This window comes from Oncorhynchus masou, unplaced genomic scaffold (genome assembly GCF_036934945.1).
Source record: "Oncorhynchus masou masou isolate Uvic2021 unplaced genomic scaffold, UVic_Omas_1.1 unplaced_scaffold_810, whole genome shotgun sequence".
In the NCBI taxonomy this organism is placed as follows: Eukaryota; Metazoa; Chordata; class Actinopteri; order Salmoniformes; family Salmonidae; genus Oncorhynchus; species Oncorhynchus masou.
The window spans coordinates 134,427-158,506 of NW_027014573.1; the positions used below are offsets into that span (position 1 = coordinate 134,427).

Below are 24,080 nucleotides of genomic sequence, written 5' to 3' on the forward strand. Positions count from 1 at the left end.
TGTGTAGTCTAGAGCGATTTTCTAGGTTAGCTTTCTAGGTTAGCTGGCCAGCTATTGTCGTTCTTCTACTGTTTGAATAGCAGCACCGTAGTAACTATTACAGTACAACGGTTTGTTTTGTTTGATCGTAGCTAGCTAGATACATAGCCGTCTTTGTATCTAAGACAATTGTGTAGCCTAGAGCGATTTTCTAGGTTAGCCAGCCAGCTATTGTCGTTCTTTTAAGTAACGGAACGCAATCAACCTTGCTAGCTAGCCAGCTAGCCCCCGAATAGCACCACTGTAGAAACTATTACACTCGACGGAACGACTTGATTAGTGTAGTGTCAACATCGCAGCCACTACCAGCTAGCCTACTCCAGCAGTACTGTTTCATTTCAATCATTTTAGTCAATAAGATTCTTGCTACGTAAGCTTAACTTTCTGAACATTCGAGACGTGTAGTCCACTTGTCATTCCAATCTCCTTTGCATTAGCGTAGCCTCTTCTGTACCCTGTTAACTATGTGTCTATCTATCCCTGTTCTCTCCTCTCTGCACAGACCATACAAACGCTCCACACCGCGTGGCCGCGGCCACCTAATCTGGTGGTCCCAGCGCGCACGACCCACGTGGAGTTCCTGGTCTCCGGTAGCCTCTGGAACTGCCGATCTGCGGCCAACAAGGCAGAGTTCATCTCAGCCTATGCCTCCCTCCAGTCCCTCGACTTCCTGGCACTGACGGAAACATGGATCACCACAGATAACACTGCTACTCCTACTGCTCTCTCTTCGTCCACCCACGTGTTCTCGCACACCCCGAGAGCTTCTGGTCAGCGGGGTGGTGGCACCGGGATCCTCATCTCTCCCAAGTGGTCATTCTCTCTCTCTCCCCTTACCCATCTATCTATCGCCTCCTTTGAATTCCATGCTGTCACAGTTACCAGCCCTTTCAAGCTTAACATTCTTATCATTTATCGCCCTCCAGGTTCCCTCGGAGAGTTCATCAATGAGCTTGATGCCTTGATAAGCTCCTTTCCTGAGGACGGCTCACCTCTCACAGTCCTGGGCGACTTTAACCTCCCCACGTCTACCTTTGACCCATTCCTCTCTGCCTCCTTCTTTCCACTCCTCTCCTCTTTTGACCTCACCCTCTCACCTTCCCCCTACTCACAAGGCAGGCAATACGCTCGACCTCATCTTTACTAGATGCTGTTCTTCCACTAACCTCACTGCAACTCCCCTCCAAGTCTCCGACCACTACCTTGTATCCTTTTCCCTCTCGCTCTCATCCAACACTTCCCACACTGCCCCTACTCGGATGGTATCGCGCCGTCCCAACCTTCGCTCTCTCTCCCCCGCTACTCTTTCCTCTTCCATCCTTTCATCTCTTCCCTCTGCTCATACCTTCTCCAACCTTTCTCCTGACTCTGCCTCCTCAACCCTCCTCTCTTCCCTTTCTGCATCCTTTGACTCTCTATGTCCCCTATCCTCCAGGCCGGCTCGGTCCTCCCCTCCCGCTCCGTGGCTCGATGACTCATTGCGAGCTCACAGAACAGAGCTCCGGGCAGCCGAGCGGAAATGGAGGAAAACCCGCCTCCCTGCGGACCTGGCATCCTTTCACTCCCTCCTCTCTACATTTTCCTCCTCTGTCTCTGCTGCTAAAGCCACCTTCTACCACTCTAAATTCCAAGCATCTGCCTCTAACCCTAGGAAGCTCTTTGCCACCTTCTCCTCCCTTCTGAATCCTCCTCCCCCCCCCCCCTCCTCCCTCTCTGCAGATGACTTCGTCAACCATTTTGAAAAGAAGGTCGACGACATCCGATCCTCGTTTGCTAAGTCAAACGACACCGCTGGGTCTGCTCACACTGCCCTACCCTGTGCTCTGACCTCTTTCTCCCTCTCTCTCCAGATGAAATCTCGCTTCTTGTGACGGCCGGCCGCCCAACAACCTGCCCGCTCGACCCTATCCCCTCCTCTCTCCTCCAGACCATTTCCGGGGACCTTCTCCCTTACCTCACCTCGCTCATCAACTCATCCCTGACCGCTGGCTACGTCCCTTCCATCTTCAAGAGAGCGAGAGTTGCACCCCTTCTGAAGAAACCTACACTCGATCCCTCCGATGTCAACAACTACAGACCAGTATCCCTTCTTTCTTTTCTCTCCAAAACTCTTGAACGTGCCGTCCTTGGCCAGCTCTCCCTCTATCTCTCTCAGAATGACCTTCTTGATCCAAATCAGTCAGGTTTCAAGACTAGTCATTCAACTGAGACTGCTCTTCTCTGCATCACGGAGGCGCTCCGCACTGCTAAAGCTAACTCTCTCTCCTCTGCTCTCATCCTTCTAGACCTATCGGCTGCCTTCGACACTGTGAACCATCAGATCCTCCTCTCCACCCTCTCCGAGTTGGGCATCTCCGGCGCGGCCCACGCTTGGATTGCGTCCTACCTGACAGGTCGCTCCTACCAGGTGGCGTGGCGAGAATCTGTCTCCTCGCCACGCGCTCTCACCACTGGTGTCCCCCAGGGCTCTGTTCTAGGCCCTCTCCTATTCTCGCTATACACCAAGTCACTTGGCTCTGTCATAACCTCACATGGTCTCTCCTATCATTGCTATGCAGACGACACACAATTAATCTTCTCCTTTCCCCCTTCTGATGACCAGGTGGCGAATCGCATCTCTGCATGTCTGGCAGACATATCAGTGTGGATGACGGATCACCACCTCAAGCTGAACCTCGGCAAGACGGAGCTGCTCTTCCTCCCGGGGAAGGACTGCCCGTTCCATGATCTCGCCATCACGGTTGACAACTCCACTGTGTCCTCCTCCCAGAGCGCTAAGAACCTTGGCGTGATCCTGGACAACACCCTGTCGTTCTCAACCAACATCATGGCGGTGGCCCGTTCCTGTAGGTTCATGCTCTACAACATCCGCAGAGTACGACCCTGCCTCACCCAGGAAGCGGCGCAGGTCCTAATCCAGGCACTTGTCATCTCCCGTCTGGATTACTGCAACTCGCTGTTGGCTGGGCTCCCTGCCTGTGCCATTAAACCCCTACAACTCATCCAGAACGCCGCAGCCCGTCTGGTGTTCAACCTTCCCAAGTTCTCTCACGTCACCCCGCTCCTCCGCTCTCTCCACTGGCTTCCAGTTGAAGCTCGCATCCGCTACAAGACCATGGTGCTTGCCTACGGAGCTGTGAGGGGAACGGCACCGCAGTACCTCCAGGCTCTGATCAGGCCCTACACCCAAGCAAGGGCACTGCGTTCATCCTCCTCTGGCCTGCTCGCCTCCCTGCCATTGAGGAAGTACAGTTCCCGCTCAGCCCAGTCAAAACTGTTCGCTGCTCTGGCCCCCCAATGGTGGAACAAACTCCCTCACGACGCCAGGACAGCGGAGTCAATCACCACCTTCCGGAGACACCTGAAACCCCACCTCTTCAAGGAATACCTAGGATAGGATAAGTAATCCTTCTCACCCCCCCCCCCTTAATGACTTAGATGCACTATTGTAAAGTGGCTGTTCCACTGGATGTCAGAAGGTGAATTCACCAATTTGTAAGTCGCTCTGGATAAGAGCGTCTGCTAAATGACTTAAATGTAAATGTAATGTAAATGTGTTGTCATGTTGTATTGTAGTAACCCTCAACTGTATTTAATGGTGTTATGTAGTTGTGTTGTCATGTTGTATTGTAGTAACCCTCAACTGTATTTAATGGTGTTATGTAGTTGTGTTGTCATGTTGTATTGTAGTAACCCTCAACTGTATTTAATGGTGTTATGTATTTGTGTTGTCATGTTGTATTGTAGTAACCCTCAACTGTATTTAATGGTGTTATGTATTGTAGTAACCCTCAACTGTATTTAATGGTGTTATGTAGTTGTGTTGTCATGTTGTGAATGTTGTATTGTAGCAGGCCTAACCCTCAACATTTTCTGGTGATGGAGTGAGACACAGACAAGACACAGACACAGCAACAGAATAGGATATGATGGAGAGAGACACCAGACAAGACACAGAGACAGCAACAGAATAGGATGATGGAGAGAGACATCAGACAAGACACAGAGACAGCAACAGAGGAATAGGATATGATGGAGAGAGACACCAGACAAGACATAGAGACAGCAACAGACGACACAGAGAAAGTGATGGAGAGAGACAGAAGAATAGATTTCCAGACAGTTGTAGAATGTATTCCAAGGCACATTGTAAGAGCTGTAAAGAGAGAGGGAGAGAGAACAGGCAGAACCTGATATGTAAATGAGCAGAGCAAATGAAAGTAACTTTTGACGACCTGATGATCATTCAGACTCTGTTTCTATTGAGAGATAAAAGGTAAGACGACGATGGTTATGTGTATTCATATAGTTGATTATATTGTTATGTGTGTTCATATAGTTGATGATATTGTTATGTGTATTAATATAGTTGATGATATTGTTATGTGTATTCATATAGTTGATGATATTGTTATGTGTATTCATATAGTTGATGATATTGTTATGTGTGTTCATATAGTTGATGATATTGTTATGTGTATTCATATAGTTGATGATATTGTTATGTGTATTCATATAGTTGATGATGTTGTTATGTGTATTCATATAGTTGATGATATTGTTATGTGTATTAATATAGTTGATGATATTGTTATGTGTATTCATATAGTTGATGATATTGTTATGTGTATTCATATAGTTGATGATATTGTTATGTGTATTCATATAGTTGATGATATTGTTATGTGTGTTCATATAGTTGATGATGTTGTTATGTGTATTCATATAGTTGATGATATTGTTGGTGGACAGTGTTATAATAGTCCCACTCTCCTTAAAATGTTTTGATATAAATTAAATGCTTCGGGTGAATTTGTCCCGTGCCCATCTGTGTGCCCCAAGGTGATCACTCCTACACTATCTAGAATCTAAAAGGGTTCTTTGGCTGTCCCCATAGGAAAACCCTTTGTAGAACCCTTTTTGGTACTAGTAGAACCCTTTTGGGTTCCATGAAGAACCCTTTCCACAGAGGGTTCTACATTGAAGCCAGAAGCGTTCTACCTGGAACCCAAAAGCGTCTCCTATGGGGACAGCCGGAGGACCTGTTTGGAACCCTTTAGTCTACGAGTGTACTGTATCATAGGTCTATAGACCAGGGTTATCTCCTACTGTATCATAGGTCTATAGACCAGGGTGATCTCCTACTGTATCATAGGTCTATAGACTAGGGTGATCTCCTACTGTATCATAGGTCTATAGACCAGGGTGATCTCCTACTGTATCATAGGTCTATAGACCAGGGTGATCTCCTACTGTATCATAGGTCTATAGACCAGGGTGATCTCCTACTGTATCATAGGTCTATAGACCAGGGTGATCTCCTACTGTATCATAGGTCTATAGACCAGGGTGATCTCCTACTGTATCATAGGTCTATAGACCAGGGTGATCTCCTACTGTATCATAGGTCTATAGACTTGTCTTCTCAAAACAGCCTTAAAACACAACAAGCAACAAACTATGCTTTTCACTCAGGGAGGTTTGTTGTGTGAAAGAGATACAAATATATATGGTGGAAAGCCTAACAACAAATTACACTTCCTCAAAACAGTTTTAGTGTATTCATTCGTGCCCCTTTAGCAAAACGTTTGGCGACAGAAACCGTTTAGGTCACGTTGTACAGTTTTTAGAGTAAACTGTTTATACAACATTTTAAAACTGTTGGCTGTGGAGTAAACTAATGAATACATCCCAGGTTGTAGCCTACGACTCGGCATGTTGATAGCTGCCTGATGCTGAAACCTGATTGTAGCCTGAGGGGTAAACTATGATACTAGCTAGATATACTGGTTTTCTAAAGTTAGCCAGATTCAGTTAGCTTCACATTCCAGCTCAGGCCTCACCCATCAGAATTTACAGAGTGCTAGTCAACAGGAAGGTGCTCTCTCAGCAGAATGGAAAATATCTCAATGACTTGTCATGTTCTGGTTGTGAATTCAGACTACAATTGTTACGCAATTCATGTATGTTTTGTTCTATAAAGTGCATATTTATTTCCAAAAATCTCATTTTACATTGGCATGTTATGTTCAGTAGTTCCAAAAACATGTGGCAATTTTTACAGAGAGCCACATCAATTTACAGAAATACTATAAATGTTGATGAAAATACAAGTGTTATGGAACTTTAGATCCACTCCTCCTTAATGCAACCGCGGTGTCAGATTTAAAAAAACTTTACGGAAAAAGTTTTAAAAAGCAATAATTTAAGGAGCTCAGAGCCCAAACTAGCCAAAAGAAATATCAGCCATGTTGCGCAGTCAACATTAGTCAGAAATAATAGCGTTATAAATATTCACTTACCTTTGATGATCTTCGTCAGAATACACTCCCAGGAATCCCAGTTCCACAATAAATGTTTGATTTGTTCAATACAGTTCATCATTGATGTCCATATACCTCCTTTTGTTAGGGAGTTTGGTAAACATATCGTTGCATTTTCAACTTCCAGCTGAGAGGTCAGACGAAAATTGAAAAAAGTTAGATTACTGGTCGTAGAAACATATCAAACGTTGTATAGAATCAATCGTTAGTATGTTTTTATCATAAATGTTCAATAATGTTCCAACCGGAGAATTCCATAGAATTCTGTAGAAAAGCCATGTTAAGAGAGCTAACTCTCGTGACCGCGCGTCATCAGCCTGTGACACTCTGCCAGACCACTGACTCAAAGAGCCTTTATAGTAGAAGCCTCAAACAAGTTTCTAAAGACGGTTGACATTATTGGAAGCCTTAGGAAGTGCAAATTGACCCCATAGACATTGTGTTTTCGATAGGCCAAGCTTTTGAAAAACTACAAACCTCAGATTTCCCACTTCCTGGTTGGATTTTTCTCAGGTTTTTGACCTGCCATATGAGTTCTGTTATACTTGCAGACATGATTCAAACAGTTTTAGAAACATTAGAGTGTTTTCTATCCAAATCAAATAATATGCATATATTAGCATCTGGGACTGAGTAGGAGGCAGTTTACTCTGGGCACACGTTACATCCAAAAGTGAAAATGCTGCCCCCTATCCCAAAGATGTTAACTAACCTCCAGATGAGCTTCAACTCTCCTTCCGTGGTCTCCAACTGCTCTTAAAAGCAAGAAAAACTACATGCATGCTCTTCAACTGATCTCTGTCCGCACCTACCCTCCCGTCCAGCTTCACTACTCTGGATGGTTCTGACTTCAAATACCTATGTGTCTGGTTAGACTGTAAACTCTACTTCCAGACTCACATTAAACATCTCCAATTCTAAATTAAATCTATAATCGGCTTCCTATTTCGCATCAAAGCATCCTTCGCTCATGCTGCCAAACATACCCTCGTAAAACTGACCATCCTACCGATCCTCGACTTTGGCGATGTCATTTACAAAATAGCCTCCAACACTCTACTCAGCAAACTGGATGTAGTCTATCACAGTGCCATCCGTTTTGTCACCAAAGCCCCATATACTACCCACCACTGCGAACTGTATGCTGTTGTTGGCTGGCCCTCGCTTCATACTCGTCGCCAAACCCACTGGCTCCAGGTCATCTACAAGTCTCTGCTAGTTAAAGCCCCGCCTTATCTCAGCTCACTGGTCCCCATAGCAGCACCCACCCATAGCACACGTTCCACTGGTCACCCCCAAAGCCAATTCCTCCTTTGGCAGCCTTTCCTTCCAGTTCTCTGCTGCCAATGACCAGAACGAACTGCAAAAATCTCTGAAGCTGGATACTCTTACCTCCCTCACTGGCTTTATTAGGCACCTGCTTTCAGAGCAGCTCACAGATCACTGCACCTGTACATAGCTCATCTGTAAATAGCCCATTCAATCTACCTCATCCTCATACTGTATTTATGTGTTTATTTTGCTCCTTTGCACCCCAGTATTTCAACTTGCACATTAATCTTCTGCACATCCTACCATTGAGTGTTTAAGCAGTGTTGTAGCAGTGTTACTATAATGTAATTACTTTGCCACCATGGCCAATTTATTGCCTTACCTCTCTTATCCTGCCTCATTTGCACATTCTGTATATAGATGTATATAGATGTATTACTGTATTATTGATTGTATGTTTGTTTATTCCATGTGTAACCCTATATTGGATGTGTCGAACTGCTTTGCTTTATCTTGAACAGGTCGCAGTTGCAAATGAGACTTGTTCTTAACTAGCCTACCTGGTGAAATAAATCAAATTTAAAAAATGCTGCAAGGAGGCATGAGGACTGCAGATGGGCATGGGCAATAAATTCCAATGTCCGTACAGACACCTAAGACAGCTCTATAGGGAGACAGACAGCTGATCATCCTTACAGTGGCAGACCACGTGTAACAACCCCAGCACAGGATCCGAACATCACACCTGCGGGACAGGTGGCAACAATAACTGCCCGAGTTACACCAGGAATGCACAATCCCTCCATCTATGCTCAGACTGTCTGCAATAGGCTGAGAGAGGCTGGACTGGGGGCTTGTAGGCCTGTTGAAAGGCAGGTCCTCACAGACATCACCGGCAACAACGTTACCTACGGGCACAAACCACTGTCACTGGACCAGACAGAACTGGCAAAAGTGCTCTTCACTGACGAGCCGCGGTTTTGTCTCATCAGGGTTGATGTCCGGGTGTTTGTCGGATTTGTGTTTATCGTCGAAGGAATGAGCGTTACACCGAGGCCTGTATTTTGGAGTGGGATCGATTTGGAGGTGGAGGGTCCGTTATTGTCTGGGGCGGTTTGTCACTGCATCATTGGACTGAGCTTGTTGTCATTGCAGGCAATCTCAACGCTGTGCATTAAAGGGAAGACATCCTCCTCCCTCATGTGGTAATCTTCCTGCAGGCTGATCCTGACATGACAATGCCACCAGCCATACTGCTCGTTCTGTGCATGATATCCTGCAAAACAGGAATGTTAGTGTTCTGCCATAGCCAGCGAAGAGCCCGGATCTCAATCCCATTGAGCATGTCTGGGACCTGTTGGATCGGAGGGTGAGGACTAGAGCCATTCCCCCCCAGAAATGTCCAGGAACTTGCAGGTGCCTTGGTGGAAGAATGGCGTAACATCTCCCAGCAAGAACTGGAAAATCTGGTGCAGTCCATGAGGAGGAGATGCACTGAAGTACTTAATGCAGCTGGTGGCCACACCAGATACTGACTGTTAGTTTTGATTTTGAGCCCCCCTTTGTTCAGGGACACATTATTAATTTCTGTTAGTCACATGTCTGTGGAACTTGTTCAGTTTATGTGTCAGTTGTTGAATGTTAAGTTCATACAAATACTTACACATGTTAAGTTTGCTGAAAATAAACGCAAATGACAGTGAGAGGACGTTTCTTTATTTGCTGAGTTCATGTAGCTCTGTAGGTTAGCAGAAAAACCTTGAAATCAGCCCTTGCCTTAACAGTAAGCAAATGTAGAGAGACTAGCGCTGGAGTAATATGATAAACATTTTTTGGTTCTAGTCAAGATTCTTGCAGCCGTATTTAGCACTAACTGAAGTTTATTTTGTGGGTTTTTTAAGTATAGCATTGCAGTAGTCTGACCTAGAAGTGACAAAAGCATGGATACATTTTCCTGCATAATTTTTGGACAGAAAATGTCTGATTTTTGCAATGCTACGTAGATGGAAAAAAGCTGTCCTTGAAACAGTCTTGATATGTTTGTCCAATGAGAGATCAGGGTCCAGAGTAACGCCGAGGTCCTTCACAGTTTTATTTGAGATGACTGTACAACCATCAAGATTAATTGTCAGATTCAACAGAAGATCTCTTTTTTTCTTGGGACCTAGCATCTCTGTTTTGTCCGAGTTTAAAAAGTAGAACATTTGCAGCCATCCACTTCCTTATGTCTGAAACACAGGCTTCCAGTGAGGGTAATTTTGGGGCTTCACCATGTTTCATTGAAATGTACAGCTGTGTGTCATCCGCATAGGAGTGAAAGTTAACATTATGTTTTCGAATGACATCCCCAAGAGGTAAAATATATAGTGAAAACAATAGTGGTCCTAAAACGGAACGTTGAGAATCACTGAAATTTATAGTTGATTTGTCAGAGGACAAACCATCCACAGAGACAAACTGATATCTTTCTTTCCGACAGATGAGATCTAAACCAAGTCAGAACTTGTCCGTGTAGACCAATTTGGGTTTCCAATCTCCCCAAAAGATTGTGGTGATTGATGATATCAAAAGCAGCACTAAGGTCTAGGAGCACGAGGACAGATGCAGAGCATCGGTCTGACGACATTAAAAGGTCATTTACCACCTTCACAAGTGCAGTCTCAGTGCTATGATGGGGTCTAAAACCAGACTGAAGCATTTCATACACATTGTTTGTCTTCAGGAAGGCAGTGAGTTGCTGCGCAACAGCTTTTTTCTAAAAATTTGAGAGGAATGCGAGATTCGATATAGGCCGATAGTTTTTTATATTTTCTGGGTCAAGGTTTGGCTTTTTAAAGAGAGGCTTTATTACTGCCACTTTTAGTGAGTGTGGTACACATCTGGTGGATAGAGAGACGTTTATTATGTTCAACATAGGAGGGCCAAGCACAGGAAGCAGCTCTTTCAGCAGTTTAGTTGGAATAGGGTCCAGTATAAATTGAAGGTTTAGAGGCCATGATTATTTTCATCATTGTATCAAGAGATATAGTACTAAAACACTTGAGTGTCTCTCTTGATCCTAGGTCCTGGCAGAGTTGTGCAGACTCAGGACAATTGAGCTTTGGAGGAATGTGCAGATTTAAAGAGGAGTCTGTAATTTGCTATCTAATGATCATGATCTTTTCCTCAAAGACGTTCATGAAATTATCACTGCTGAAGTGAAATACATCTTCTCTTGGGGAATGCTGCTTTTTAGTTAGCTTTGCGACCGTATCAAAATCAAAATTTTGGATTGTTCTTATTTTCCTCAAATAAGTTGGAAAAATAGGATAATCGAGCAGCAATGAGCGTTCTTCGATTCTGCACAGTACTGTCTTTCCAAGCTAGTCGGAAGACTTCCAGTTTGGTGTGGCACCATTTCCGTTCCAGTTTTCTGGAAGCGTGCTTCAGAGCTCAGGTATTTTCTGTATACAAGGGAGCAAGGTTTTAGTTTTTAGGGGTGCGACTGCATCTAGGGTATTGCGCAAGGTTAAATTTAGTTCCTCAGTTAGGTGATTAACTGATTTTTGTCCTCTGACGTCCTTGGGTAGGCAGAGGGTGTCTGGAAGGGCATCAAGGAATCTTTGGGTTGTCTGAGAATTTATAGCACAACTTTTGATGATCCTTGGTTGGGGTCTAAGCAGATTTTTTATTACAACTGCAAACATCATAATAAGGTGGTCCGATAGTCCAGGATTGTGAGGAAAAACATTAAGATCCACAACATTTATTCCATGGGACAAAACTAGGTCTAGAGTATGACTGTGGCAGTGAGTAGGTCCAGAGAAATGAGTTGATGATGGCTTCGAAAGCCTTTTGGAGTGGGTCTGTGGACTTTTCCATGTGAATATTAATGTCACAAAAAAATAGAATATTATCTGCCATGACTGAGCTTTGGAGGAATACGCAGATTTAAAGAGGAGTCTGTAATTTGCTTTCTAATGATCATGATCTTTTCCTCAAAGAAGTTATTATCACTGCTGAAGTGAAATACATCTTTTCTTGGGGAATACTGCTTTTTAGTTAGGTCCGATAGGCCCGATAGGAATTCAGGGAACTCAGTGAGGAACGCTGTATATGTCCCAGGAGGCCTGTAAACAGTAGCTATAAAAAGTGATTGAGTAGGCTGCATAGATTTCATGACAAGAAGCTCAATAGACGAAAATGTCGGGGGTTTTTTGTAAATTGAAATTTGCTATCGTAAATGTTAGCAACACCTCCGCCTTTGCGGGATGCGCAGGGAATATGGTCACTAGTGTAACCAGGAGGTGAGGCCTCATTTAACACAGTACATTCATCAGGGTTAAGCCATGTTTCAGTCAGGTCAATCACATGAAGATTATGTTCAGTGATTAGTTCATTGACTATAACTGCCTTGGAGGTGAGGGATCTAATATTAAGCAGCCCTATTTTGGGATGTGAGGTATCAAAGTCTCATTCAATAATGACAGTAATGGAGGAGGTCTTTATTTCAGTGAGATTGCTAAGGCGAACATTGTCATGGTTAGTTTTGCCAAACCTAGGTTGAGGCAGAGGGGATAGCTGAGCTGACTACACTGACTGTGCTAGTGTCAGACTCTACTTAGCTTGCAGGCTTGCTAACAGCCTGCTGCCTGGCCTGCACCCTATTTCATTGTGCAGCTAGGAGAGTTATAGAGCCCTGTCTATGTTGGTAGATAAGATGAGAGCACCCCTCCAGCTAAGATGGAGTCTGCCACTCCTCAACAGGCCAGGCTTGGTCCTTTTTGTGGGTGAGTCCCAGAAAGAGGGCCAATTATCTACAAATTCTGTCTTTTGGGATGGGCAGAAAACAGTTTTCAACCAGCGACTGAGTTGTGAGACTCTGCTGAAGAGATCATCACTCCCCCTAACTGGGAGGGGGCCAGAGATAATTACTCGATGCTGACACAACTGTCTAGCTGATTTACACGCTGAAGCTAAGTTGCGCTTGGTGACCTGTGATGGTTTCATCCTAACATCGTTGGTGCCGATGTGGATAACAATATCCCTATACTCTCTACACTTGCCAGTTTTAGTTTTAGCCAGCACCATCTTCAGATTAGCTTAAACCTCTCTAGGGGTGTGGGATGCTAATGTCCCACCTGGCCAACTTCCAGTGAAATTGCAGAGCACCAAATTCAAAAACAAAAAAACTCAAAATAAAAATTCATAAAACATACAAGTGTTTTACATTGGTTTAAAGATAAACTTCCAACCACAGTGTCAGATTTCAAAAAAGCTTTATGGCGAAAGCATACCATGCGATTATCTGAGGTCAGCGCTCAGCATACAAAACATTACAAACAGTAACCAGCCAAGTAGAGGAGAAAGAAAAGTAATAGTGATAAACTTAACCTCTTGAAACTCCCCATCCCGGATCCGGGATCGTGACTAAAGCCTCAGGCTCATTAGCATAACGCAACGTTAACGATTTCTGAAAATCGCAAATAAAATGAAAATAATGCGCCTACTCTCAAGCTTAGCCTTTTCTTAACAACACTGTCATCTCAGATTTTCAAAATATGCTTTTGAACCATAGCAATTGACTAATTTGTGTAAGAGTATGCTAAGCTAGCTTAGCATTTTGAGTAGCATTTAGCACGCAACATTTTCGCAAAAACGAGATAACCAAATAAATAAAATCATTTACCTTTGAAGAGCTTCGGATGTTTTCAATGAAGAGACTCTCAGTTACATAGCAAATGCGCAGTTTTTCCTGAAAGCGTCTGTGTGTAGGAGAAATCGCTCCGTTTTGTACATCGCATCTGGCTACCGAAACGAACCGAAAATTCAGTTACCTACAACGTCAAACTTTTTCCGAATTAACTCCATAATATCGACTGAAACATGGCAAACGTTGTTTGGAATCAATCCTCAAGGTGTTTTTTCACATATCTCTTCATTGATATATTGTTCGTGGAAGCCTGCATTCTTCTCTGAATTCTGTGGAAAAATACTTGCAGCTGACTTTTGCGCACCAATTTCGGCGCAGGACACCGGGCGGACACCTGGTAAATGTGGTCTCTTATGGTCAATCTTCCAATGATATGCCTACAAATACGTCACAATGCTGCAGACACCTTGGGGAAATGACAGAAAGGGCAGACTTACTCCTCTCGCATTCACAGCCATATAAGGAGACAATGGAAAACAGAGCCTCAAAAATCCTGCTCATTTCCTGGATGCCGTCTCATCTTGGTTTTGCCTGAAGCTCACGTTCTAGGGCACGCACAGAAAATATCTTTGCAGTTCTGGAAACGTCAGAGTGTTTTCTTTCCAAAGCTACCAATTATATGCATAGTCGAGCATCTTTTTGTGACAAAATATTGCGCTTAAAACGGGCACGTCTTTTTATCCAAAAATGATATAGCGCCCCTAGAGTTTCAAGAGGTTAATCACTTACCTTTGATGATCTTTGTATGGTTGCACTCACAAGACTCCCATTTACCCAATAAATGTTTGTTTTGTTCAATAAAGTCCCTCATTTTATCCAAAATCCTCAGTTTTGTTGACGTGTTTTGTTCAGTAAACCAAGGCAGTCACAACAGAAAAATCCAAAAAGTATCAATAAAGTTCATAGACATTGTCAAACAATGTTTATAATCAATCCTCAGGTTGTTTTGCAGTGATAATAATCAATAATATTTCAACCGGACAATAGCTTCCTCAATATAAAAGAAAAACAAGAAAGGTGCGCTTTCGGTCGTGCGTAGCATAAAGCTCTTGGGACTTCCCACTATCCACTGACTCTTACGCCCTCATTTTTCGCAATACAAGCCTGTAACAATTACTAAAGACCGTTGACTTCTAGTGGAAGCCATAGGAAGTGCAATCGGAGTCCTAAGTGTTTGGATACTGTTTAGGCAGTCAATGGAAAACAACATAAAAATCCCACTTCCTGGATGGATTTTCTTTACGTTTTCGCCTGCCATATCAGTTCTCTTATACTCACAGACATTATTTTAACAGTTTTGGAAACTTTAGAGTGTTTTCTATCCAAATCTTTTCACCCGGATGATTGGTTTTAAGTCTAATACAACGTGTAATGGAGTCGCCAATGACTAGGGTTTTCAATTTGCCAGAGCTAATGGTGGGAGGCTTCGGCGTCTCAGACCCTGTAACGGTTGGAGTAGAGACCAGAGAAGGCGCGGCCTCTGACTCCAACTCGTTGCTTAACTTCACTGGGGTAGGGGGCAGCATTCGGAGATTTTGAAGAAAAAGGTGCTCTGTTGTTTTGAATTTGGCGCCCTGCAATTTCACTGGCTGTTGTTGAGGTGGGACGCTAGCGTTGTCCGGCTGCGGGGACCGTGCGAGGGGATTTATACTACTATCTGTACTCACTGGTGGCACAGACACTGTTTCATCCCTTGCCTAATGATTGCGTCTGAAGCTGGGCTTGCAGCACAGCTATTCTCGCCGTAAGGCGATCGTTATCCTGTATATAATGAGTACAGCGACTGCAATTAGAAGGCATCATGTCAATGTAACTACTTAGCTTCGGCTGGTGGAGGTCCTGACAAACCACGTCCAGATAAAGCGTCCAGAGTGATAAAGTTGAATGGGAAAAAAAGTTGAGTGAGAGAAAAACCAAAAATATAAACGTAATTAAAAAGTAAAAAAATGTAAAGTTGTCAGGTAGGGTAAGGTTATCAACAAAATGCACAGCAGCACTTAAACAAGTCTGTAAGTTGTGAACGTAAATGACGTCCGCTGTGCTAATGTCAACTGTGCTGAAATCAATGATTTCATGGCCCCAAGCCTCCAGTGATGATCCATGTCCCAAAGCCTCCAGTGATGATCCATGGCCCCAAGCCTCCAGTGATGATCCATGGCCCGTAGCCTGCAGTGATGATCCATGGCCCGAAGCCTCCTGTGATGATGCATGGCACGAAACCTCCAGTGATGATCCATGGCCCAAAGCCTCCAGTGATGATCCATGGCCCAAAGCCTCCAGTGATGAACCATGGCCCGAAGCCTCCTGTGAGGATCCATAGCCCGGAACCTCCTGAAACTGTCCACGGTCTGGAGTCTCATGTGACGATCCACGTTCCGGAGTCCCCGGCGACGATCCACGGTCCGGAGTCCCCGGCGACGTTCCAAGGTCCGGAGTCTCCGGCGACGATACACGGTCCAGAGCCTCTGGTGACGATCCACAGTCCGGTTCACGGAGGGATCAGCGAGCGGAGCGGGGGCTACATCCTGAACCTGAGCCACCACCGAGGCTAGATGCCGACCCGGTCCCTCCCCTAAAGAGTCAGGTTTTGTGGCCGGAGTCAAGCCCTGACCTTAGAGCCTTTTTATTTCTCTATTTGGTTAGGTCAGGTTGTGATTTGGGTGGGCATTCTAGTTTCTATATTTCTTTGTTGGCCTGGCATGGTCCCAATCAGAAGCAGCTGTCTATCGTTGTCTCTGATTGGGGATTATACTTAGGCAGCCTTTTTTTCCACCTTTCCACCACAGTTTGTGGGATCTTGATTTTGGTAAGTTGACTATGTGCACGCCAGTAGCTTTAGGTTTCGTTTGTGCTTTATTGTTTTGTTTGGTGAGTTTCGATTAATTAAAATATGTGGAACTTTAAGCACGCTGCGCCTTGGTCCCTTCATTTCAATGAGCGTGACATACTGTCTATAACTACCTTAACAAACAGTGAATTATTATTATTATTATTGTTGTTGTTGTACTGTATATAACTATCTAAACAAACAGTGACTTGTTATTATTATTATTGTTGTTGTACTGTCTATAACTACCTTAACAAACAGTGACTTATTATTATTATTATTGTTGCTGTACTGTCTATAACTACCTTAACAAACAGTGACTTATTATTATTATTATTATTATTATTGTTGCTGTACTGTCTATAACTACCTTAACAAACAGTGACTTATTATTATTATTATTGTTGCTGTACTGTCTATAACTACCTTTACCATCAGTGACTTATTATTATTATTGTTTTTGTTGCTGTACTGTCTATAACTACCTTAACAAACAGTGACTTATTAGTATTATTGTTTTTGTTGCTGTACTGTCTATAACTACCTTAACAAACAGTGACTTATTATTATTATTATTATTGTTGCTGTACTGTCTATAACTACCTTAACAAACAGTGACTTATTATTATTATTATTATTGTTGCTGTACTGTCTATAACTACCTTAACAAACAGTGACTTATTATTATTATTATTATTATTATTATTATTATTATTATTATTGTTGCTGTACTGTCTATAACTACCTTAATTAACAGTGACTTATTATTAGTACAGACAGTTACCATGGAGAAGAGATGTCACATCTACATATTCATGTGATTGCATTTAACCACCTGACTGTTTCTATGTCTGTTAGTAAATGTTTTATAAGAGAAAATTAATAATTGAGAGCAAATGACATTCAAGAATTACTGTGTTAACCACAACCAACTTGTTGGTTCTCTGTTTTGGGGTCAGTGCTCTAAAATGAGTCTCTCTAGGGAGAGAGAGGATGGGAGCCCTGACTCTAAAATGAGTCACTCTGGGGAACATGTCATCAAAACTAAGAGGTGAGCTGACAATATTGTTTAAGAATTTATTTTCAAAAACGCTATACTGAAAACAAATCACGTTTGTGTTTTTTCATCATAAATGATTGTTGGTGGCTTCAATATAACTATTGTAGACTTGAGATTTTAAAACCATTATTTAGCTGGAATGGAATCTTGGTATCCTGTATATTAGACTGTGATATGTGGTTGTCTCACCTAGATATCTATATATCCATTATTTAACAGGAATGTTGGTATCCTGTATATTAGACTGTGATATGTGGTTGTCTCACCTAGATATCTATATATCCATTATTTAACAGGAATGTTGGTATCCTGTATATTAGACTGTGATATGTGGTTGTCTCACCTAGAGATAGATATATATATATATATTATTTAACAGGAATGTTGGTATCCTGTATATTAGTGTAACGGTTTTCTGTAGGCGAAAGAGAGTAGGACCAAAATGCAGCGTGTACATTGCAATCCATGTTTAATCAAAAAACGTAAACACGAATCAATACAAAATACTACAAAAAACAAGAACGTAATAAACGTAACGAAAACCGAAACAGCCTATACTTATGTAAACTAACACAGCGACAGGAACAAGGACACTAAGGACAATCACCCACGAAAAACACAAAGAATATGGCTGCCTAAATATGGTTCCCGATCAGAGACAACGATAATCACCTGACTCTGATTGAGAACCGCCTCAGGCAGCCAATGACTATGCTATACACCCCACACAACCCCAAGACGAAACACACCACAAATAAACCCATGTCACACCCTGGGCTGACCCAATAAATGAAGATAAACATAATAAATATAGACCAGGGCGTGACAGAACCCCCCCCCCCCTTAGGTGCGGACTCCCGGACGAACATCAAAACAATAGGGAGGGTCCGGGTTGGCGTCTGTCCATGGTGGCGGCTCCGGCGCGGGACGTGGAACCCACTCTATAAATGTCTTTGTCCCCCCTCCTCGCGTCCTAGGATAGTCCACCTTCGCCGCCGACAATGGCCTCGTAGTCCTCAGCCAGAATCCCACTGGACTGAGGGGCAGCTCAGGACTGAGGGGCAGCTCGGGACAGAGGGGCAGCTCGGGACAGAGGGGCAGCGCGGGACAGAGGGGCAGCTCGGGGCAAAGACAGCTCGGGACTGAGGGGAAGCTCAGCACTGAGAGGAAGCTCGGGACTGAGAGGAAGCCCGGCACTGAGAGGAAGCCCAGCACTGAGAGGAAGCCCAGCACTGAGAGGAAGCCCAGCCAGGTATTTGGATCCGACAGATCCTGGCTGGTTGACAGTTCTGGCAGATCCTGGCTGGTTGACAGATCTGGAAGAGTCTGGTTGACTGGCAGATCTGGAAGAATCTGGTTGACTGGCAGATCTGGAAGAATCTGGTTGACTGGCAGATCCGGAAGAGTCTGGCTGACTGGCAGATCCGGAAGAGTCTGGCTGACTGGCAGATCCGGAAGAGTCTGGCTGACTGGCAGATCCGGAAGAGTCTGGCTGACTGGCAGATCCGGAAGAGTCTGGCTGACTTGCAGATCTGGAAGAGTCTGGCTGACTGGCAGATCTGGAAGAGTCTGGCAGATCTGGAAGAGTCTGGCTGACTTGCAGATCTGGAAGAGTCTGGCTGACTGGCAGATCTGGAAGAGTCTGGTTGACTTTCAGATCTGGAAGAGTCTGGTTGACTGGCAGATCTGGAAGAGTCTTGCTGACTGGCAGATCTGGAAGAGACTGGTTGACTGGCAGATCTGGAAGAGTCTGGTTGACTGGCAGATCTGGAAGAGTCTGGTTGACTGGCAGATCTGGAAGAGTCTGGTTGACTGGCAGATCTGGAAAAGTCTGGTTGACTGGCAGATCTGGAAGAGTCTGGTTGTCTGGCAGATCTGGAAGAGTCTGGCTGACTGGCAGATCTGGAAGAGTCTGGCTGACTGGCGGATCCTGATAGACTGACGGCTCTGGCTGCTTCATGCTGACTGGCGGGTCTGGCTGCTCCATGCTGACTGGCGGCTTTGGCTGCTCCATGCAGATTGGCAGCTCTGGCAGCTCCTTGCAGACTGGCAGCTCCATGCAGACTGACAACTCCTTGCAGACTGACAGCTCCTTGCAGACTGACAGCTCCTTGCAGACTGACAGCTCCTTGTAGACTGGCAGTTCCTTGCAGACTGACAGCTCCATGCAGACTGGCAGCTCCGGCTGCTCCATGCAGACTGACAGCTCCATGCAAACTGACAGCTCCGGCTGTTCCATGTAGACTGACAGCTCTGGCTGCTCCATGCAGACTCACAGCTCGGGCTGCGCTAAACAGGCGGGAGACTCCAGCAGCCCTGTAGAGGAGGAAAGCTCTGGCTGCGCAAAACAGGCGGGAGACTCCAGCAGCGCAGGAGAGGAAGAAGGCTCTGGCTGCGCTAAACAGGCGGGAGACTCCAGCAGCGCTGTAGAGGAGGAAGGCTCCGACAGCGCTGAACAGGCGTGAGGTTCCGGCAGTGCAGGAGAGGCGAGGCGCACTGTAGGCCTGATGCGTGGTGTTGGCACTGGTGGTACTGGGCCGAGGACACGCACAGGAAGCCTGGTGCGGGGAGCTGCCACCGGAGGGCTGGTGTGTGGAGGTGACACAGGATGGGCTAGACCGTGAAGGCGTACTGGAGATCTTGAGAGCAGTGTTGGCACCGGACGTGCAAGGCTAGGGATGTGCACAGGAGGCCTGGTGCGTGAGGCTGGCACCAACTTCACCAGCCGACTAACACGCACCTCAGGACGAGTATGGAACGCTGACCCAGGTGCCATCAAATCCCTGACACGTTCAGTCGGGCGAATTCCATGCAAAAATCACCAACACAGCAACTCCCTCATTTCTCTCTCCTCCAATTTCCCCATTAACTCCTTCACAGTCTCTGCTTCGCTCACCTCCAACACCGGTTCTGGTCTCTTCCTTGGCTCCTCATGATAAACAGGGAGAGTGGGCTCAGGTCTGACTCCTGACTCTGCCACACTCTCACTGAGCCTCCCCCCAAGAAATCTTTTTGGGGCTGACTCTCGGGCTTCCATCCGCGTCGCCGCGCTGCCTCCTCATACCAGCGCCTCTCAGCTCTCACCGCCTCCAGTTCTTCTTTGGGGCGGCGATATTCTCCAGGCTGATCCCAAGGTCCTTCTCCGAATAATTTGTCTTCCCATGTCGATTCCTCCTTTCGCTGCACCTGCCTGTTAACACGCTGCTTGGTCCGTTTGCGGTGGGTGATTCTGTAACGGTTTTCTGTAGGCGAAAGAGAGTCGGACCAAAATGCAGCGTGTAGATTGCGATCCATGTTTAATCAAAAAGCGTAAACACGAATCAATACAAAATACTACAAAAAACAAGAACGTAATGAATGTAACGAAAACCGAAACAGCCTATACTTATGTGAACTAACACAGCGACAGGAAAAAGGACACTAGGGACAATCACCCACGAAACACACAAAGAATATGGCTACCTAAATATGGTTCCCAATCAGAGACAACGATAATCACCTGACTCTGATTGAGAACCGCCTCAAGCAGCCAATGACTATGCTATACACCCCACACAACCCCAAGACGAAACACACCACAAATAAACCCATGTCACACCCTGGCCTGACCCAATAAATGAAGATAAACATAATAAATACAGATCAGGGCGTGACAATTAGACTGTGATATGTGGTTGTCTCACCTCGATATCTATATATACATTATTGAACAGGAATGTTGGTATCCTGTATATTAGACTGTGATATGTGGTTGTCTCACCTAGATATCTATCACCTAGCTAATTTAAGATGAATGCATTTACATGTGCCAACTTAATTTGACCCAGTTTCTCACAGCAGGAAAATAATCCTGCAGCAACGGCAAATGTGCGTTTTTATGTGGATAATAATAATTAAGGTATATTTTTTTAGGGGTTGATACATTCTTCATCAGGGCAAATCAAGTGTGACATTTTGAAATGGAAATCACTTCAGATGGATTATCACCTCAGCAACAATCTGACCAAATTAAAAAAGGAAAATGGCCTTTAAGGTCAGGGCCCTCAGCAAGGTCAGGGCCCTCAGCAAGGTCAGGGCCCTCAGCAAGGTCAGGGCCCTCAGCAAGGTTCACAAATTATTATGTTTGATACCCAAGCCACCCCCTGTACCTGGACATTGAACTACTCCCCTCTGGGTGCAGGTGTAGGGTACCCTTCGGTAGGAAAAGCAGAATGAGACAACAATTTGTGCCAGGTGTGATATCCATATATAGCTCTGGTTAATGATCCTATCCACCCAGTAAGGACAGGTGTGATATCCCTCCTATATATCTCTGGTTAATGATCCTATAGACCCAGTAAGGACAGGTGTGATATCCCTATATATCTCTGGTTAATGATCCTATCCACCCAGTAAGGTCAGGTGTGATATCCCTCCTATATATCTCTGGTTAATGATCCTATAGACCCAGTAAGGTCAGGTGTGATATCCCTCCTATATATCTCTGGTTAATGATCCTATAGACCCAGTAAGGCCAGGTGTGATATCCCTCCTATATATCTCTGGTTAATGATCCTATCCACCCAGTAAGGCCAGGTGTGATATCCCTCCTATATATCTCTGGTTAATGATCCTATCCACCCAGTAAGGACAGGTGTGATATCCCTATATATCTCTGGTTAATGATCCTATCCACCCAGTAAGGTCAGGTGTGATATCCCTCCTATATATCTCTGGTTAATGATCCTATCCACCCAGTAAGGTCAGGTGTGATATCCCTCCTATATATCTCTGGTTAATGATCCTATAGACCCAGTAAGGTCAGGTGTGATATCCCTCCTATATATCTCTGGTTAATGATCCTATAGACCCAGTAAGGTCAGGTGTGATATCCCTATATATCTCTGGTTAATGATCCTATAGACCCAGTAAGGCCAGGTGTGATATCCCTCCTATATATCTCTGGTTAATGATCCTATAGACCTAGTAAGGCCAGTTGTGATATCCCTCCTATATATCTCTGGTTAATGATCCTATTGACCCAGTAAGTCCAGGTGTGATATCCCTCCTATATATCTCTGGTTAATGATCCTATGCACCCAGTAAGGTCAGGTGTGATATCCCTCCTATATATCTCTGGTTAATGATCCTATAGACCCAGTAAGGCCAGGTGTGATATCCCTCCTATATATCTCTGGTTAATGATCCTATCCACCCAGTAAGGCCAGTTGTGATATCCCTCCTATATATCTCTGGTTAATGATCCTATAGACCTAGTAAGGCCAGGTGTGATATCCCTCCTATATATCTCTGGTTAATGATCCTATAGACCTAGTAAGGCCAGTTGTGATATCCCTCCTATATATCTCTGGTTAATGATCCTATTGACCCAGTAAGGCCAGGTGTGATATCCCTCCTATATATCTCTGGTTAATGATCCTATCCACCCAGTAAGGTCAGGTGTGATATCCCTATATATCTCTGGTTAATGATCCTATACACCCAGTAAGGCCAGGTGTGATATCCCTCCTATATATCTCTGGTTAATGATCCTATAGACCCAGTAAGGTCAGGTGTGATATCCCTCCTATATATCTCTGGTTAATGATCCTATAGACCCAGTAAGGCCAGGTGTGATATCCCTCCTATATATCTCTGGTTAATGATCCTATCCACCCAGTAAGGCCAGGTGTGATATCCCTCCTATATATCTCTGGTTAATGATCCTATAGACCCAGTAAGGCCAGGTGTGATATCCCTCCTATATATCTCTGGTTAATAATCCTATAGACCCAGTAAGGTCAGGTGTGATATCCCTCCTATATATCTCTGGTTAATGATCCTATAGACCCAGTAAGGTCAGGTGTGATATCCCTCCTATATATCTCTGGTTAATGATCCTATAGACCCAGTAAGGCCAGGTGTGATTTCCCTCCTATATATCTCTGGTTAATGATCCTATCCACCCAGTAAGGTCAGGTGTGATATCCCTCCTATATATATCTGGTTAATGATCCTATAGACCCAGTAAGGCCAGGTCTGATATCCCTCCTATATATCTCTGGTTAATGATCCTATAGACCCAGTAAGGCCAGGTGTGATATCCCTCCTATATATCTCTGGTTAATGATCCTATAGACCTAGAAAGGCCGGTTGTGATATCCCTCCTATATATCTCTGGTTAATGATCCTATAGACCTAGTAAGGCCAGGTGTGATATCCATCCTATATATCTCTGGTTAATGATCCTATAGACCTAGTAAGGCCAGTTGTGATATCCCTCCTATATATCTCTGGTTAATGATCCTATTGACACAGTAAGGCCAGGTGTGATATCCCTCCTATATATCTCTGGTTAATGATCCTATCCACCCAGTAAGGTCAGGTGTGATATCCCTATATATCTCTGGTTAATGATCCTATACACCCAGTAAGGCCAGGTGTGATATCCCTCCTATATATCTCTGGTTAATGATCCTATAGACCCAGTAAGGCCAGGTGTGATATCCCTCCTATATATCTCTGGTTAATGATCCTATAGACCCAGTAAGGTCAGGTGTGATATCCCTCCTATATATCTCTGGTTAATGATCCTATAGACCCAGTAAGGCCAGGTGTGATATCCCTCCTATATATCTCTGGTTAATGATCCTATAGACCCAGTAAGGTCAGGTGTGATATCCCTCCTATATATATCTGGTTAATGATCCTATAGACCCAGTAAGGCCAGGTGTGATATCCCTCCTATATATCTCTGGTTAATGATCCTATAGACCCAGTAAGGTCAGGTGTGATATCACTCCTATATATATCTGGTTAATGATCCTATAGACCCAGTAAGGCCAGGTGTGATATCCCTCCTATATATCTCTGGTTAATGATCCTATA

The 24,080-nt window shown here is 44.4% G+C and overlaps 2 protein-coding genes across 2 annotated transcripts in view; one reads left to right on the forward strand and one right to left on the reverse strand.

Annotated features, from left to right (window-relative positions):
• Window positions 1–24,080, reverse strand: part of LOC135537539 (NLR family CARD domain-containing protein 3-like) — a 224,663-nt gene that overhangs the window by 51,541 nt on the left and 149,042 nt on the right. The window lies entirely within an intron of this gene.
• The window catches only part of LOC135537540 (uncharacterized), a 99,005-nt gene continuing 79,034 nt past the window's right edge, over window positions 4,110–24,080 (forward strand). Inside the window, exons 1-2 of the mRNA XM_064963676.1 lie at window positions 4,110–4,315; window positions 17,113–17,204. Of these exons, the coding sequence (XP_064819748.1) occupies window positions 17,122–17,204 (83 nt within the window). The 5' untranslated portion in view covers window positions 4,110–4,315; window positions 17,113–17,121. The remainder of the gene's footprint in view (window positions 4,316–17,112; window positions 17,205–24,080) is intronic.